The sequence below is a fragment of the Triticum dicoccoides genome, chromosome 7B (genome assembly GCF_002162155.2).
Source record: "Triticum dicoccoides isolate Atlit2015 ecotype Zavitan chromosome 7B, WEW_v2.0, whole genome shotgun sequence".
Classification (NCBI taxonomy): domain Eukaryota; kingdom Viridiplantae; phylum Streptophyta; class Magnoliopsida; order Poales; family Poaceae; genus Triticum; species Triticum dicoccoides.
The window spans coordinates 365,819,354-365,835,597 of NC_041393.1; the positions used below are offsets into that span (position 1 = coordinate 365,819,354).

The window sequence follows — 16,244 nt, forward strand, 5'->3', positions numbered from 1 at the left end:
GCGACACGTCTCGACCAAAAGCTTCCTTCCTCCGCCTCCACGAGGCTGCTCCTCCACCTGTCCGTGCGGCCCCCCCTCCCCCTCCCAGTGAACTGCGCGGCGACCTCCCCTGCCCAGACCTGATCCCGCCGCCGCCCAGTCCGGCACGGTATCCAACGGCCGGCCTGTTCCTCCTCTGCCGCCGAGTTGAGCGCCGCGAGGGCTGATCTCGCGGATTTTCGCCTGTTCCCGAGAGGTGCGTGTTGCTGCTGGGGGTTCCGTGCAGTGCCTTTCTCCCCGCCTCGGGGTTGCTTTTTGTTTGGGTGAACTCGAGGTTGCTGTTCGGTTCTCCCCGGATGGGGTTTTCCGGGCCGGGTCATCTTGGCGGTCTTGGATCGGGGGATTGGTTGATCCCGTCAAGCATGGGTTCCCTACCGCAGAACTTGGTCCGGTTGTGCGTTCGTGCAAAGTCCTTTCTACTTTCTGGTATTGAAATGACATCTTCAATCTAGTCCAGTCCTCAGCGTAGACCTAACCCTCATCTATCATCAGCGTGCGCGTAGGGTCTGATTGGTCCATTTTTAGAGCTGAACTGATCTGGAAAGTCTCTCCAGCGAACTGATCTGTTCCGGGCTTAGGTTACTATAATTTCCAATTGATGTGTTGCCACTTTTTTTTAATAAAATTATAATAATTTTGATATCTTTTCCGTATCGTTTTCTTCCTGTGTGTTAATGCTGAAGAATTCCATCTGACCACTCGCAGGACGATAAAGCATGCATATGACTTGTAGGAGGGGTTCTCACAAAATAATTCCTCAATATTTCCAATGTTCAAGATATTGGTAACCGGTACCATATCGGTTGGGTGCCGAGTAGTGATAAATAGGCGAATTTTCCTGTTAAACTTTAGAGCATCAGGGAGCCACAAGGGCCTCCCTGGTTCCATTGCAGAGCATGAAACCAAAAGTTTTACAAACACAGTTCAGGAATCGAAAAAATGGAACAGCAAACAGGCTGGCTGCGCGCCGTGGCACCAAACTACCACGATGGAACTAAAATAACCCCTCTAAAGGCTAGTCTAGGGAGGTATCGAAACCATTATTACAGGACAGGAAAGACTTCAGATGGCATTTTCCAGTTAATCGGTCGATAAATCAGTTAAACGGCCGATAAATCAACTAATTGGATATTCGGTGACCCACTGAGTAGCGATTAACTGACCGAGATGCCGATTAACTGGCCAATATTTGGAACAATGATATTTTAATGCTGTTATTCCTGTTCTGTGCACCATAACTTGATATCTACTCAGCTGCAATTTTATGTGATCCGCTTGCAGGCCAGTTGCGGATAACTCGATTAACTGCTAGTGCTACCAGGAATCGTGTGGTGTGCTTTATCTGTCTAGCTTGCCAATCATCTGCATAAATTTCAAAGTGGGTTTTGCTTTCAGTCTGGAGGCTGAAAGATAGGTTAACACTCTGCCATCTGACCTTGTTCATGCGTGCATGGTTTGAATGCTAACCACAATTGAGTCCTGAAAACGCAGACGCGGTGCACATGCTTGCCGGCAGTATGAATAACGATAATGATAATGTTATTGACTTGATATCGGATAGTGGTGATGATTTTGATTCTGACTCTGACGATCCAACTTCTACAAATGTCACATCTGGCGAGAATGGCGGAGGTCAATCAGTCTGCTTTCAGGATGAAGATTTGTTGAGGAGCACTCCCTCTTCTTCCAGGTCTAATATAAATGATAATGGTCAGTACAGAACTCTGCCACCTTCCTTCGCAAATGGTATTGATATTGAGAAAGCCCGTTATACACTAGGTTCGGAGGACAGAACTTATCCACATTCAAATTCGGGGCCAAGACACGATTCTGGAAGGGCCTCTCTCTCGTCGAGTAGACTTGATATCACAGTGAGGGAGCGCAATGGTTTGGCAGTGGATGCAAATGGCAATAACAAGAGGATTCTTCCTTCATCTTTTTCCAGTGGAAGCACGTCAAAATCTACACATCCAAGTGTTGCAAGTGAGAGCCGTAAACTCCCATCACATTTTACCAGTGGAAATTCACAAAGGTTGGATGATAATAGTATGGGAACAAATGATGGCAATTGCACTGGGCAGCCTTCATCTTCAAGGTTCTCAATCCGAAGCTACTCTGTGAGTAATGCCCAGAAGGATACCATGGAAAATGACGATGGTTTGTGTAGCTAGTCTCAAATTAGTCTAATTGAATCATACATTGGAAATGGTTGCAGGATTTCAATACAAGTACTAATGTTTTTCCCTCTTTAATATTGCCAGATGATGTCTATGTATATGATAGTCCTAGTTCACATAGGATGCTGCCTGCATCTTTTGGAGGCCATAACTCTGCCAGTAACAATGAACTTGCTAATGTTAATGACATGCAAGCTCGTCCAAACCTAGAAAATAGGTTTATGGATCCTGACGAGAGCGCGGTATATCAAGAGGCTCTTCAGGTATGCATCTTTGGTCCGTTGAGACATAAACAACATTCATGTTCATGCCCAGCTAATCATGTGACGTTTTGTCCAGAGGCAATTATCTATGATAGACTTATTCTTCTTTGATAAGTTCCGTGAATTGCATTGCTGACTTGGCTTGATGGATTAAAAGACAGCTGATAATCCCTATCAGAACTCAAAATCATACTCTGTAACGACATGCTGCTTTAACATGTGCCATTGTCTTTTAAAGTATCTTTCTGAAGAAAAATACAGGTTCTACCTATATGAATTTGCCGTGTTAATCATTTTACTGCATAAATACCAAACTTATGTGCTGCATATTTCTTATGGTAGTCTGTCTTCTAGGTATAGCCGGTCCCAAGCCCGGGTAAAGGAGGAGGGTTGTGATAGGCTTGGCGAGCCAACGTAAAAACTAGCCAGTCCCATAGGTATGAAACCCATTTGAGCGAGAGTAGTACTAGGATGGGTGACCTCCTGGGAAGTCCTCGTGAAAGGGTTTCATATCTAAGGGTTGTGATAGGCTTGGCGAGCCAACGTAAAAACTAGCCGGTCTTTTGGGTATGAAACCCATTTAGGCGAGAGTAGTACTAGGATGGGTGACCTCCTGGGAAGTCCTCGTGAAAGGGTTTCATATCTAGCCTACCCCAACTTGTTTGGGATAAAAGGCTTAGTAAGTAAGTAAGTCAGAATAATAAATACATTACCATTGCATTTGCAGAGCTTCAAATCTTTTTTAAAATAATTTTGTTGCATTATAAATGCAAGTGCTAGTTTTGACTTATCAATGAGAATATACATCTGCATGTTCTTGTTTACCAGCCCATGGAAATAGTATGTTTTAGCAATCCAGGTTATTTATTTGGCTATTACTCTTACATTTGATTCTATGCTTTGAGTAACTTGCTTTTATTATTCTGTTATGCAGAACATTAGTCTGGATAAAAGGGAAGATGATCTCGATGAGGGTGTCTTATCAGTATCTCTGCTTAAGCACCAGGTACACTATTCTTTATATGAGTGCGGATTTTTTACTTCTGGAGTGCCGTGAGGTCACACTGTGAGATTCACATATTTATGTCTCCACGCTGATGCACTGTACTCTCCATGATGACCCAGTCCAATTGAAAATGAACTAATGATAAGTGGTAGTCGAATTTAGGATGCATTATCCCTGTTATAGGGCATGTCGTCAGCACTGTACTATTGACTAGTAAGGTGTGAAATGAAGAAGATGAAATAGCAATTCCGCAAGCATGAATTATGCCAGATTTAGGGGTAGTATAACCTAAAAAAAGCACAAATACAGGGACATGGACATGATGATATGCATACAGTGACACGAGATACAACATTTTCCAAAAACAGCCGTACGGGGATACGGCGAGTATATATAAGGATGTAGTTACCCCCATAGCATCCACCATTGATCTCACAATATCCTGATGTTTTGATTGAGCCTGTGTTTATTGGTAGAACTCCTGAATACAAGTTGGATAATGAAAAGAAACACAAGTTTATATGGTGCCATAGAAGTTTGGCGTGAATAGAAAATATAACTGACGCCACAACTAAACTAGAGATGGTCTAATTCATGTCTACGCCATCTTTGATCCAGAGGCATGTCCACAAGTACTGTTGTTGCCTGGCTGGCTGCATGGCACGCAACACCTGGTTCTTACTCCATCACGAGCACCATGTGTTCTTTCGTATAGTCCCCGTCGAATCTTCAAATTATTCTGCCGCACAACTCAATAACCATACCTAAATTCTCCATTCTCTGAATTACATGCATCATTCTATTGTATTGCTGCAAAAAGAAAGAGATGATCCGTGAGTTCTCTTGCTCAATAATCAGATGGATAGTATATATACTCACTCAAGGGGAATAGTGATCCGTGAGTTCTCTTGCTCAACGGGATCTTTCTGTCCACCTGTCTTTGCATACTGTTGGATACAACAACAACAACAACAACAAAGCCTTTAGTCCCAAACAAGTTGGGGTAGGCTAGAAGTGAAACCCATAAGATCTCGCAACCAACTCATGGCTCTGGCACATGGATAGCAAGCTTCCACGCACCCCTGTCCATAGCTAGCTCTTTGTCGATACTCCAATCCTTCAGGTCTCTCTTAACGGACTCGTCCCATGTCAAATTCGGTCGACCCCGCCCTCTCTTGACATTCTCCGCACGCTTTAGCCGTTCGCTATGCACTGGAGCTTCTGGAGGCCTGCGCTGAATATGCCCAAACCATCTCAAACGATGTTGGACAAGCTTCTCCTCAGTTGGTGCTACCCCAACTCTATCTCGTATATCATCATTCCGGACTCGATCCTTCCTCGTGTGGCCACACATCCATCTCAACATACGCATCTCCGCCACACCTAACTGTTGAACATGTCGCCTTTTAGTCGGCCAGCACTCCGCGCCATACAACATTGCGGGTTGAACCGCCGTCCTGTAGAACTTGCCTTTTAGCTTTTGTGGCACTCTCGTCACAGAGAATGCCAGAAGCTTGGCGCCACTTCATCCATCCGGCTTTGATTCGATGGTTCACATCTTCATCAATACCCCCATCCTCCTGCAACATTGACCCCAAATACTGAAAGGTGTCCTTTCGAGGTACCACCTGGCCATCAAGGCTAACCTCCTCCTCCTCACACCTAGTAGTACTGAAACCGCACATCATGTACTCGGTTTTAGTTCTACTAAGCCTAAACCCTTTCGATTCCAAGGTTTGTCTCCATAACTCTAACTTCCTATTTACCCCCGTCCGACTATCGTCAACTAGCACCACATCATCCGCAAAGAGCATACACCATGGGATATCTCCTTGTATACCCCTTGTGACCTCATCCATCACCAATGCAAAAAGGTAAGGGCTCAAAGCTGACCCCTGATGCAGTCCTATCTTAATCGGGAAGTCATCAGTGTCGACATCACTTGTTCGAATACTTGTCACAACATTATTGTACATGTCCTTGATGAGGGTAATGTACTTTGCTGGGACTTTGTGTTTCTCCAAGGCCCACCACATGACATTCCGCGGTATCTTATCATAGGCCTTCTCCAAGTCAATGAACACCATATGCAAGTCCTTCTTTTGCTCCCTATATCTCTCCATAAGTTGTCGTACCAAGAAAATGGCTTCCATGGTCGACCTCCCAGGCATGAAACCAAACTGATTTTTGGTCACGCTTGTCATTCTTCTTAAGCGGTGCTCAATGACTCTCTCCCATAGCTTCATTGTATGGCTCATCAGCTTAATTCCACGGTAATTAGTACAACTCTGAACATCCCCCTTGTTCTTGAAGATTGGTACTAATATACTCCGTCTCCATTCTTCTGGCATCTTGTTTGCCCGAAAAATGAGGTTGAAAAGCTTGGTTAGCCATACTATCGCTATGTCCCCGAGACCTTTCCACACCTCAATGGGGATTAAGGATGGCAATGGGTAGGGTATGGGGCGGATAGAGCATTACCATACCCATACCCGTGTAGTCAATGGGTACGAAATTATACCCATACCCGTACCCACGGGTATGAAACTTTACCCGTACCTATACCCGATGGGTTTCCATACCCATTGGGTAGATCAAGCAGTACACAAGTTATTTGCAATTTTACATTAATCTATAGCACATTTCACAAAAAACATTGATCTCAACTCTAACAGATAGAGAGTACCCGCTCAACTAAAATTGACAATTGATGACAACTTTAACATAGGTTCACAAGCTCACAAACCAAATTTAACACACGTACTCTTGTGAATTATGGGTAAGTTTCACCTGTCAGTATAAACGGGTAGGGTATGGGTATATCCATGGGTAAAAGGCTATACCCGTGCCCTACCCATGACTTAATGGGTAGGGTATGGGTACTACCCATGGGTATAAAATTGTGCCTATACCCTGCCCATGTGGGTACGGTATCCGCGGGTACCCATACCCATGGGTAAAATTGCCATCCTTAATGGGGATACAATCAGGGCCCATCGCCTTGCCTTCTTTCATCCTTTTTAAAGCCTCCTTCACCTCAGACTCCTGGATGCGCCACACAAAACGCATGCTGGTCTCATCAAAGGAGTCGTCCAGTTCAATGGTAGAACTCTCATTCTCCCCATTGAACAACTTGTCGAAGTACTCCCGCCATCTATGCTTAATCTCTTTGTCCTTCACCAAGAGTTGGCCTGCTCCGTCCTTGATGCATTTGACTTGGCTAATATCCCTCGTCTTCCTCTCCCGGATCTTAGCCATCTTATAGATGTCCCTTTCACCTTCCTTTGTGCCTAACCATTGGTAGAGGTCCTCATATGCCCGACCCCTTGCTTCACCAACAGCTCGCTTTGCGGCCTTCTTCGCCATCTTGTACTTCTCTATGTTGTTTGCACTCCTATCCAGGTATAGGCGTCTGAAGCAATCTTTCTTCTCTTTAATCGCCTTCTGGACATCATCATTCCACCACCAGGTATCCTTATCTTCGCTTCTCCTTCCCCTGGACACTCCAAACTCCTCCGAGGCCACCTTACGAATGCAAGTCGCCATCTTCATCCACACATTGTCCGCATCCCCTCCTTCTTCCCAAGGGCCCTCCTTAATTACCCTCTCCTTGAACACCTGAGCTACCTCCCCCTTGAGCTTCCATCACTTCGTTCTAGCGACCTTGGCACGCTTATCCCGCTGGACACGAATCCGAAAGCGGAAGTCAGCAACCACCAGCTTATGCTGGGGTACAACACTCTCCCCAGGTATCACCTTACAGTCTAGGCACGCACGCCTATCTTCTCTTCTCGAGAGGATGAAATCAATCTGGCTAGAGTGTTAGCCACTACTAAAAGTCACCAGATGTGATTCTCTCTTTCTAAATAGGGTGTTAGCTACAATCATGTTGCAGGCTAGAGCAAAGCTTAAGACATCTTCTCCTTCTTGATTCCTGATGCCATAGCCAAAGCCCCCATGCGCCCCTTCAAAACCTGTGTTAGATGCACCCACGTGGCCATTGAGGTCTCCTCCTATGAAGAGCTTCTCACCAATCGGTACACTCCTAACCATGTCTTCCAAGCCTTCCCAGAACTCCCTCTTGGTGTTCTCATTGTGGCCTACTTGCGGGGCATACGCGCTGATAACATTGAGAACCAAGTCCTCAACTACCAGCTTGACCAGGATAATCCGGTCCCCACGTCTCCTGACGTCTACCACTCCATACTTGAGGCTCTTGTTGATCAAGATGCCTACGCCATTTCTGTTTGCAGCCGTCCCCGTGTACCACAGCTTGAAGCCGGTATCCTCCACCTCCTTCGCCTTCTGCCCTCTCCATTCGGTTTCTTGGACGCAAAGGATATCAACACCTCTCCTCACTGCTGCATCAACTAGCTCCCGAAGCTTCCCTGTCAGAGACCCTACGTTCCAGCTACCTAAGCGAATCCTCCTAGGCTCGGCTAGCTTCCTTACCCTTCGCACTCGTCGAGTCAAATGCGAAGACCCTTGCTCATTTTCCACTACATCCGGGCGCCGATGTAGCGCGCCACTAAGGATGCGACGACCCGATCCTCGCTCACTTGCCACCGTATCCGGATCAAGATACGGCGCGCCACTTGGGGGGTGACGGCCCAGCCCTTGTCCATTTACCACCACACCCGGGTTCCGATGTGGCGCGTCGCTGAGAGGGTTACGCCCCAACGAAAATCTTTTGGGTTTCATCTCCATAAGAGTGGCTGAGTTTTTACGTTGGCTCGCCAAGCCTATCACAACCCTCCTCCTTTACCCGGGCTTGGGACCGGCTATGTTGAGACAACATAGGCGGAGTTCTTTGCATACTGTTGGATCCAATATAAAATTTGGATTCTGTTTCGGATCACAAAACCTCAGCGCTGGATTTATGGGCAGTGCTATCCGTTATCAAGCTGTACATATCTGCTATCTGACACTGTCCCGTCACTCTCCCACCTCTTTTATTCGAATATGCGTATCCCGTCGTATCCGTGTGTATTGCCGTGCACCCCCGTACTAGGACGCCACTATGGCTGTTTTTGCCGTGTCTGTGCTTTTTAGGGTATAACCCATGGGGTGTAGTAACATATTTCTGTGTATATATGTATCACGTTCTGAATATCAATTATTTATTAGTTTCTTGTATTCTGAATATCATGTTCCTTGCGTACTTTTTCTCTTTGAAAGAAAATGGCATTAGCTTGGATGGTTTCGAAGGAGAATAGTTCACATTGTGCAGGAGGAATTCTTGCAGATGATCAGGTTATTTGTGATTTCCAACCTTTCAAAAACTACTCACTTCTTGTTAAATTCTTCTTAATGATAAGTAGTTTATTGTTACAGGGTCTTGGGAAGACTGTGTCTACAATTGCCCTTATACTAAAACAGAAGAGTCAGCAGTCTAAGTTCATGTGTGCTGATTCAGATCCTTTGAAATCTGAAGCGCTAAACCTTGATGAAGACGATGAGGCAGTGACTGTTGTTGATAAGGCGAAACAGTCTGTGAACGATGGACCCAAGAAGGATTTAGACGCTAGTTTATCAACAGCAGCTAGTACTAGTGATGTTAAACCATCTAGTAGTCATATGGATATTGTTCCAAATAGAATTGTTGAAAGCAAAGTTGAACGCAAGAAGACTAAAACAGGCACATCATCTGCATCATCAACCATGCGATCCATGATGAGGCCAGCTGCAGGTACTTTAGTAGTATGCCCTGCTAGTGTTCTTAAGCAGTGGGCTAATGAATTGAATGACAAGGTTAGTCAAAGTGCTAGGTTATCTGTTTTAGTCTACCATGGTGGTGCAAGGACCAAAGATCCAAGTGAGCTGGCAAAATATGATGTCGTTGTCACGACATACACAATTGTGGCGAATGAAGTGCCTAAACAGAATGCTGATGATGACCAAGATCAAAAGAATGGGGAAGAATCTTCTGTTGGTAATAAAAGAAAACCACCAAGCAAATCTAAGAAAAGGAAGAAGAAACTTAAGGATTCAGATATTGACCTTGACAGTGGCCCAGTTGCCCGGGTACGGTGGTTTCGGGTGGTTCTTGATGAAGCTCAGACGATAAAAAATTTCCGAACTCAAGTGGCTAAAGGCTGTTGTGGACTAAGAGCAAAAAGGAGATGGTGCTTATCAGGAACACCTATACAAAATTCAATCGATGAGCTCTACAGCTATTTCCGTTTCTTGAAATATGACCCATATTCTACATATAGCTCATTTTGTACAATGATAAAGCACCCAATTGCTAGAAATGCAGTCCATGGGTATAAGAAACTACAAACTGTGTTGAGGATAGTTCTCCTGCGTCGCACAAAAGGTGAGAGAAAAATGTGTATTTACTGCACCTATCTAAGAAATCGTTAACTGGTAACTGCCTGGTTGTCTGGCGAGTGGAGGATTAATAGGCAAATTGGCTGATAATCAGTTAATCAGCTACTCGGTGACCCTCTGAGGAAGGAATAATCGGCCAGTTAACTGATTAACTGGCTGTTTTTTTAATAGTGATAGTTCCAATATTCATGTACCAAGGGAGGGAATACATACGGCATGGTGGAGCCTGAGTACCCACGTATATATGATCTTTGGATATTCATTGCAAACTAATACAATTCCAACCACGCCGCTTAGTACTTTTTATTAGTTATGGAAACTTGATGAATTATATCCAAGTTTAAATCTGCATGTGATTACACCATTTTTTGGGGGTAGGCATTCTCTAGTTCCATGACTTTCTAATCAGTTATAGGTATTACCGTGCAAACAGTTGGAAGAACAGAAGCTTTGAGTTACATGTCAGAGAAGATAGTAGGTTATTGATTTCGTGTTTGAGAACGCCAGGGCACCTGTATTAATATTCCTAGCCACTTGTGTTCAGTACTTTGAGTTACATGTCAGAGAAGATAGTAGGTTATTTGATTTCTTGTTTGAAAACGCTAGGGCACCTGTCTTAATACTGCTAGCCACTTGTGTTCAGTATCCCGCACCTCCTTTCTCTTTTCTTTTCATAGAAAGAACTTCCATAGGGTTTCGCATTGTATAATTTTGTTGTGAGATCTCTAAACACATATTGACATGACTCTTTTCCATTTGCTACCTCTGCTGATCTCATATTGCTGTTTTTTATATGTAGAAACTACGATAAATGGAGAACCGATCATAAACTTACCTCCAAAGACAATTAAGTTGCAAAAGGTGGATTTCACAAAGGAGGAGCGAGCTTTTTATTTGACACTGGAAGAACGTTCTCGGCAACAGTTCAAGGTTGGTTAAAACTTCATGTTTATCTTACCTTTCCCCATACTTTGTCGATGGCCTTGTTATATTATAATTTTGTACTATTTGATCGCTAAACTGGTGGCATGTGCCTGTCTCCACTTTCAAGTGTCATATGTAGGTAGAAGATCGTTGTCGTGATCTAGAGTCCTATTTAGAGTTGCTTGCAATCATTGGCTCATTGCTTAGTGTAGGGTGTGTGCATGCGGTTTTAGGTGGTTTGGGATGAGAGCCCAGCCCAGCCCGCAAGTACATGGTTTTGGCAGTGTGGTTTCGATAGTTTGCATCTTTTAACGGGTTAGCTGCTTCACTTGCTCCTATTCTTCAATTATGAAGCACCGATATGGGGATGGGGACATGTTGATACGGATAGCGGGGGTTGAGCGTTTTGGCTCTGTGGTGATTGTTGGCTTTGTGCAGGAAATTAGCACATGGGTGGTGGACAGAAGAACACACGCCGAAAGATTCGGCAGTATTTTCTTACGACGCATGAATTTTTGGTGCTCGGCTGACGCTTCTTAGCCGGAGCGTTTTCTTCTCTTCTCTATTTCTCATGCCACTTAGCTGAACCGATTACAAAGCTTTAAATAGCGCACACATGACACATGGTCAATCTAACAACTGCCTGATTCACTAATTGCTCAACTAGCCGATAGAAAAAGCCACCAACTAGCGATCTCACAACTCGGCCATCTCCTCACAACCTGGAGACAACGTCTGATCACTAGTTTCACACTTGAGCCTATCTAACAACTAGCCTTATCCATGCAAGCACACGTGCACCACTTCTACTAACTAACAACGCATGCAACTAATTAACACTACTACTTTGCATGCGTACACATGGCCACATCCCAACATACGCACATAGCCGCAGCTTCTAGTGTTACGACTACAAATTAAACATTATCTAATCCTATACGCTTAACACTAATAACAAGATTAGTTCAAACAATCACCTCCCTAATCTTATTATTTATTCCTCTCGTGAAGCCTTTTGTCCTTTTGTCGTCGATCCCGTTGGTGCAGCACATCAAGGACCGCAATTGACATCTTGTCACACCGATTGTCATCGCCGTTGGCTTCAATGAGAGGTGCACCTCCTACACCTTCGCCGCATCTTCGTTGCTGGCGACACACCGTGTCGACGACTCCGATGTGGATGATGAACTCCTTATGGCAATGGCCTCCATGCCATGACAATCACCTCCTTGCCGCCGGTGGCATGACCTACTGGGTAGCATGTCCTTCTCCTTTGGTCATGACGCAACTCGACGACGATGAAGGATTGGACCTCGACACACGAGGCTTTGGGGCCAAATGTTGGACAGAAGAACACACACACAGAGGAATTTTTTGGTGCTCGGCTGACGCCTCTTAGCTGGAGCGTTTTCTTCTCTTCTCTATTTCTCATGCCACTTAGCTGAACCGATTACAAAGCTTTAAATAGCACAAGCATGACACACGGTCAAGCTCACAACTGCCTGATCCACTTATCGCTCAACTAGCCGATAGAAAAGGTCACCAACTAGCGATCTCACGACCCGGCCGTCCACGTCTGATCACTAGTTTCAGTGCCCCCTTTATGTGATCCGACACAATATCGTCGTCTTGTTGGGAGCCTTGTCTATCCAGCTGTCACTCGTCCGGGCACCTCCTAGGCTCCTATCCTGTCTATATTTTGAGTCAGTTTGTCTCTGCTCCCACTCTAGTTCAATATAGTCAACCTTCTTCGTGTTCAACGATATCTTCGTGGCTCCATCTCTCACCGTCTGTGCTTTCCACTCTCCAGTTCATTACAGCTTCAGGTCTATTCGGATGCTGTGTGGGCTAGTCATCCCTCGGATCGCCGTTCACTTTTTGCTGTGTTTTTCTAGGTGGTTCTCTCATTGCTTGGAAGACGAAGAAACAGACTGCAGTTTCCATTCGAGCGCAAAGGCTGAGTTTCGAGCTATGGCTCTTTTGATGGTAGAGGTGCCTTGGTTACGGTGGTTACTTCAGGAGTTTGGTGTTCTGTCACTACACCTACTCTGCTATTGTCAGTACAGGTGCTATTAGTATTGCACGTCACCCTGTGAAGCATGAGCTCACCAAGCATATTGGGGTTGATGCTTCTTTTGTGCAAGCTGGTGTGCATGATCAGGTTAATGCTCTTTAGCATGTGCCTTCCGGGTCAGTTGGTGGATTTCTTTATGAAGGCCCAGACTAGAGCACAACACGGCTTCCATCACTCCGGACTCAGTGTTGTTGATCCACCAGGGGTTTGAGGGTGTGTGTGTGTTAAGAGTTATATATATTTAGTCATGTACCCCTTTGTATTTTCCATGTACTATAAGGGGTTTTCTGCCATCACAATACAAAAGGGTACTCCGTGCCCCCCTGTCTCAAATTTTCTCCCCATCCCTGTAGTGGTTGCCGCCCTCCCCTACCTCTCCCTCTCTTGTTGTGCTCTCTTCAGCCAACTTCCTTCATAGCACCCTTTCAATGCCACACTGTCTGTCGGCGCATCTCCGTCGAGGGAAATAAGCTTGGCTGGAACTCAGCTTTTGAGTTGGAATTGTGATGGAAACAGGTTCAGTGGTTTAAACCTGACATCACCCGTGACCCAAACTGCAGTTTGATGCGGGTGGGTTCGACAGCGAACATGTCTAGCTTTAATTAATCAGATTTTCCTCCCAGCTTGTTTTCCTACCACTTTCCTTTGAAATTTTGTTTGTGGAATTCTTTATTGGTATTCCTATACCATTATTTTACATCTAGGGAGGTAAGTGGACAGTAGTTTCTGAGGCGTGGACATTCTTTAGATCAACAGAAGCTTAACATTGACATCTCTTATGGAAACTAGAAATGTTGGAAGTGAAATTTATGACTCCTGACATGCTGTCTATCCATTTCAGGAATATGCTGCTGCCGGAACAGTCAAACAAAACTATGCCAATATCCTTTTATTGTTGTTGCGCCTTAGGCAGGCTTGTGATCATCCTCTTCTTGTGAAGGGGCATCAGTCAGTATTTAAAGGCGATGGTTCTATAGAGATGGCAAAACAACTTTCCAAGGAAAGGGTAATAGATTTGCTTGCAAGGCTGGAAGTATCAGCGCTTTGTGCTGTATGCCGTGTAAGTGATTAGATCTTTCCTCACTATTTTGAAGTTCATCTGTTTTCTCTTTTCTTTTGAGTGCAATCGTGCAAACTCTCACGTGTGCCATCTTTATATGAGATTTATGTGTTAGCATCGTTCGATATTTAACCCTGACAAACAATTACCCCAACATTTGAGGGGTTACTTTAGAAAGTTATCACCTATGTGATCCATGCCCCTATGAATCTAGTCCATCCAAACTTCATTGATGGGGGCCTATCTGGGAAGTTATCATGGTTTGACTCGACCATGGTTTGCACTAAGATATGCCTCCCTCTCTTGTTCACGCTCTTGGCATAAGACCTCATAGCATGGAGCCACACAACAAAAATGGTACCTGAACACATGAACTGGTTAAAACCTACATTTTTTATGGGATAATGCAAAACTAATTGGGCCCTGCTCGTCATGGTAGTCGTATCCAGGCTAAAATTCTGAGCCCAGCTTGACACCTGGGTAAGGTTGCATCCATTTTGCCATGATCTTTTCTTATGCACAGTGTGTGCAACAATGTAATAACTGGTCTAATTCATATTTCTAAGGAATACAGTACTTGTCGTTTTGATCTTATTGTAGTGGCTGCAATAATAATGTAACTTATGTTTTTTGCAGGACACACCTGAGGATGCTGTTGTGGCGATGTGTGGTCATATTTTCTGCTATCAGTGTATATACGAGCGGATAACAACTGATGAAAACATGTGCCCCGTCCCTAATTGCAGAAACACGTTAAGTACTGAATCAGTATTTTCATCAGGGACATTAAAGATTTGTATCTCCGGCAAGACCAGTACTCATGCGATAGCGAGTTCATCAGCAGACGATGAGCTATCTTCTATCAGTCAAAGCAGTTACATCTCCTCGAAGATACAAGCGACCGTCGATATACTGAATTCTATCATTAACATGCATGCCCTTACAGACAGCGATACCATTGAATCAAATCCAAACCGAGTATCCCCTGTGAAAGCCATTGTCTTCTCGCAGTGGACTGGCATGCTGGATTTGCTGGAGTTTTCACTGAACAGCAATCTTATACAGTACAGGAGACTAGACGGAACAATGTCCCTCAATTCAAGAGATAAAGCCGTGAAGGATTTTAACACCGACCCAGAGGTCATTCCCCTCACCCAACTTGTCTCTTTTGCTACTTCTGGACAATCATCTGACAATATGCTGCTGGATGTCTTCTTTTTTCAGGTTAGAGTTATGATTATGTCATTGAAAGCGGGTAATCTTGGTCTGAACATGGTTGCTGCTTGCCATGTAATACTCCTTGATCTTTGGTGGAATCCTTATGCTGAGGACCAGGCAATTGATAGAGCACACAGAATTGGTCAGACTCGTCCGGTCACTGTCTCTCGTCTAACCATTACAGATACGGTGGAAGATCGTATTTTATCTCTGCAGGTAATTATCCGTCTTATGTGTGTTCATGAGCACTTCTAATCCACATAAGGAACATGTGCTTGTTATTTGTTAATTTGGGGGATGAGAATTATGCACCACATGAATATCACTGATACCCTTTTATCATGTCAGTGATCGTCATGGTAGGTTAGTTTTCTAATCTTTCTTGTGAGAGAACTGTCTGATAGGGGATCGAAATTCATTTCTGGTTTGGCACATTATGGAAATGATGGTTAACAAATTAAGCTGGACGCCAATAAATCCAAGTGCACGGAAAGCCAGCTAGGCAGCTCTACTTAGGTTTACTACAATAACAAACTATTTTGACAATGGGGACAAGCAAACTTGAAATAGGATTACATAAATATTTGAAGCAGATGTAGAAATTGCCTTGTCATGGAGTTACCATTGCTTATAATTCCATGGTGCCTGTCTTACATTATTCCTGCATTTGTTAACAGGAGGAAAAGAGAGCGATGGTCAACTCTGCTTTCGGTGAAGACAAATCCAGTGCCCACGCTACTCGGCTGACTGTAGATGATCTGAGGTATCTGTTTAGGATATGATGCGAGGAGATGATCCCTTGTTGCGTTGCTAGCTTTGGAAATCGTCAAAGTGGTGGCAGCATGTACGTTGCTTGCAATCTACCTATGTCTCTCCCTGCCCCGCCGACGATCCAGTTTTGTCATTCTCCGATCGATCTTACATGTGACATCGGAGGGCCAACTAGCTAGCATGTCTAGTGTAACGTACTTATGTCCCTGAGAATTCTTGTGTGCTCTGTTCCCTGTGATGACAGGAGAGATCCATATGTATAGTGTGTCATTGACTCATTGTACTGTGGCCATTTACTTTTTCCTTTTCTGCAATGTTCCCGCGTGCATTAACAGACAGGTGGATCATCCCACTCGTGTTACAGCATCTCCAAGAGGTT

At 44.5% G+C, this 16,244-nt stretch overlaps 1 protein-coding gene across 2 annotated transcripts; it reads left to right on the forward strand.

The window, feature by feature from the left end:
• LOC119337016 (helicase-like transcription factor CHR28) lies at positions 1 to 16,157 on the forward strand. 2 transcript variants are annotated; one of them, XM_037609120.1, is made up of 12 exons: positions 5 to 235; positions 1,321 to 1,749; positions 1,819 to 2,196; positions 2,301 to 2,479; positions 3,414 to 3,485; positions 8,664 to 8,738; positions 8,820 to 9,804; positions 10,618 to 10,748; positions 13,658 to 13,876; positions 14,513 to 15,016; positions 15,101 to 15,310; positions 15,772 to 16,157. In XM_037609120.1, the coding sequence occupies exons 2-12, from the start codon at positions 1,542 to 1,544 to the stop codon at positions 15,874 to 15,876; spliced, it is 3,066 nt and encodes a 1,021-aa protein (XP_037465017.1). In that variant the 5' UTR covers positions 5 to 235; positions 1,321 to 1,541; the 3' UTR covers positions 15,877 to 16,157. The 2 variants fall into 2 exon arrangements, with proteins under 2 accessions (XP_037465016.1, XP_037465017.1); XM_037609119.1 differs by having other exon boundaries at positions 1 to 235; positions 1,321 to 2,196.
• The last annotated feature ends 87 nt before the right edge of the window (positions 16,158 to 16,244 follow it).

Coding starts and splice junctions, on each gene's coding strand:
- LOC119337016 (XM_037609119.1), top strand. CDS start 1,542: ATGCTTGCCGGCAGTATGAATAACGATAATGATAATGTTATTGACTTG. Junction 2,197..2,300: donor TACCATGGAAAATGACGATG/GTTTGTGTAGCT, acceptor TAATATTGCCAG/ATGATGTCTATGTATATGAT. Junction 15,311..15,771: donor ATCGTATTTTATCTCTGCAG/GTAATTATCCGT, acceptor ATTTGTTAACAG/GAGGAAAAGAGAGCGATGGT.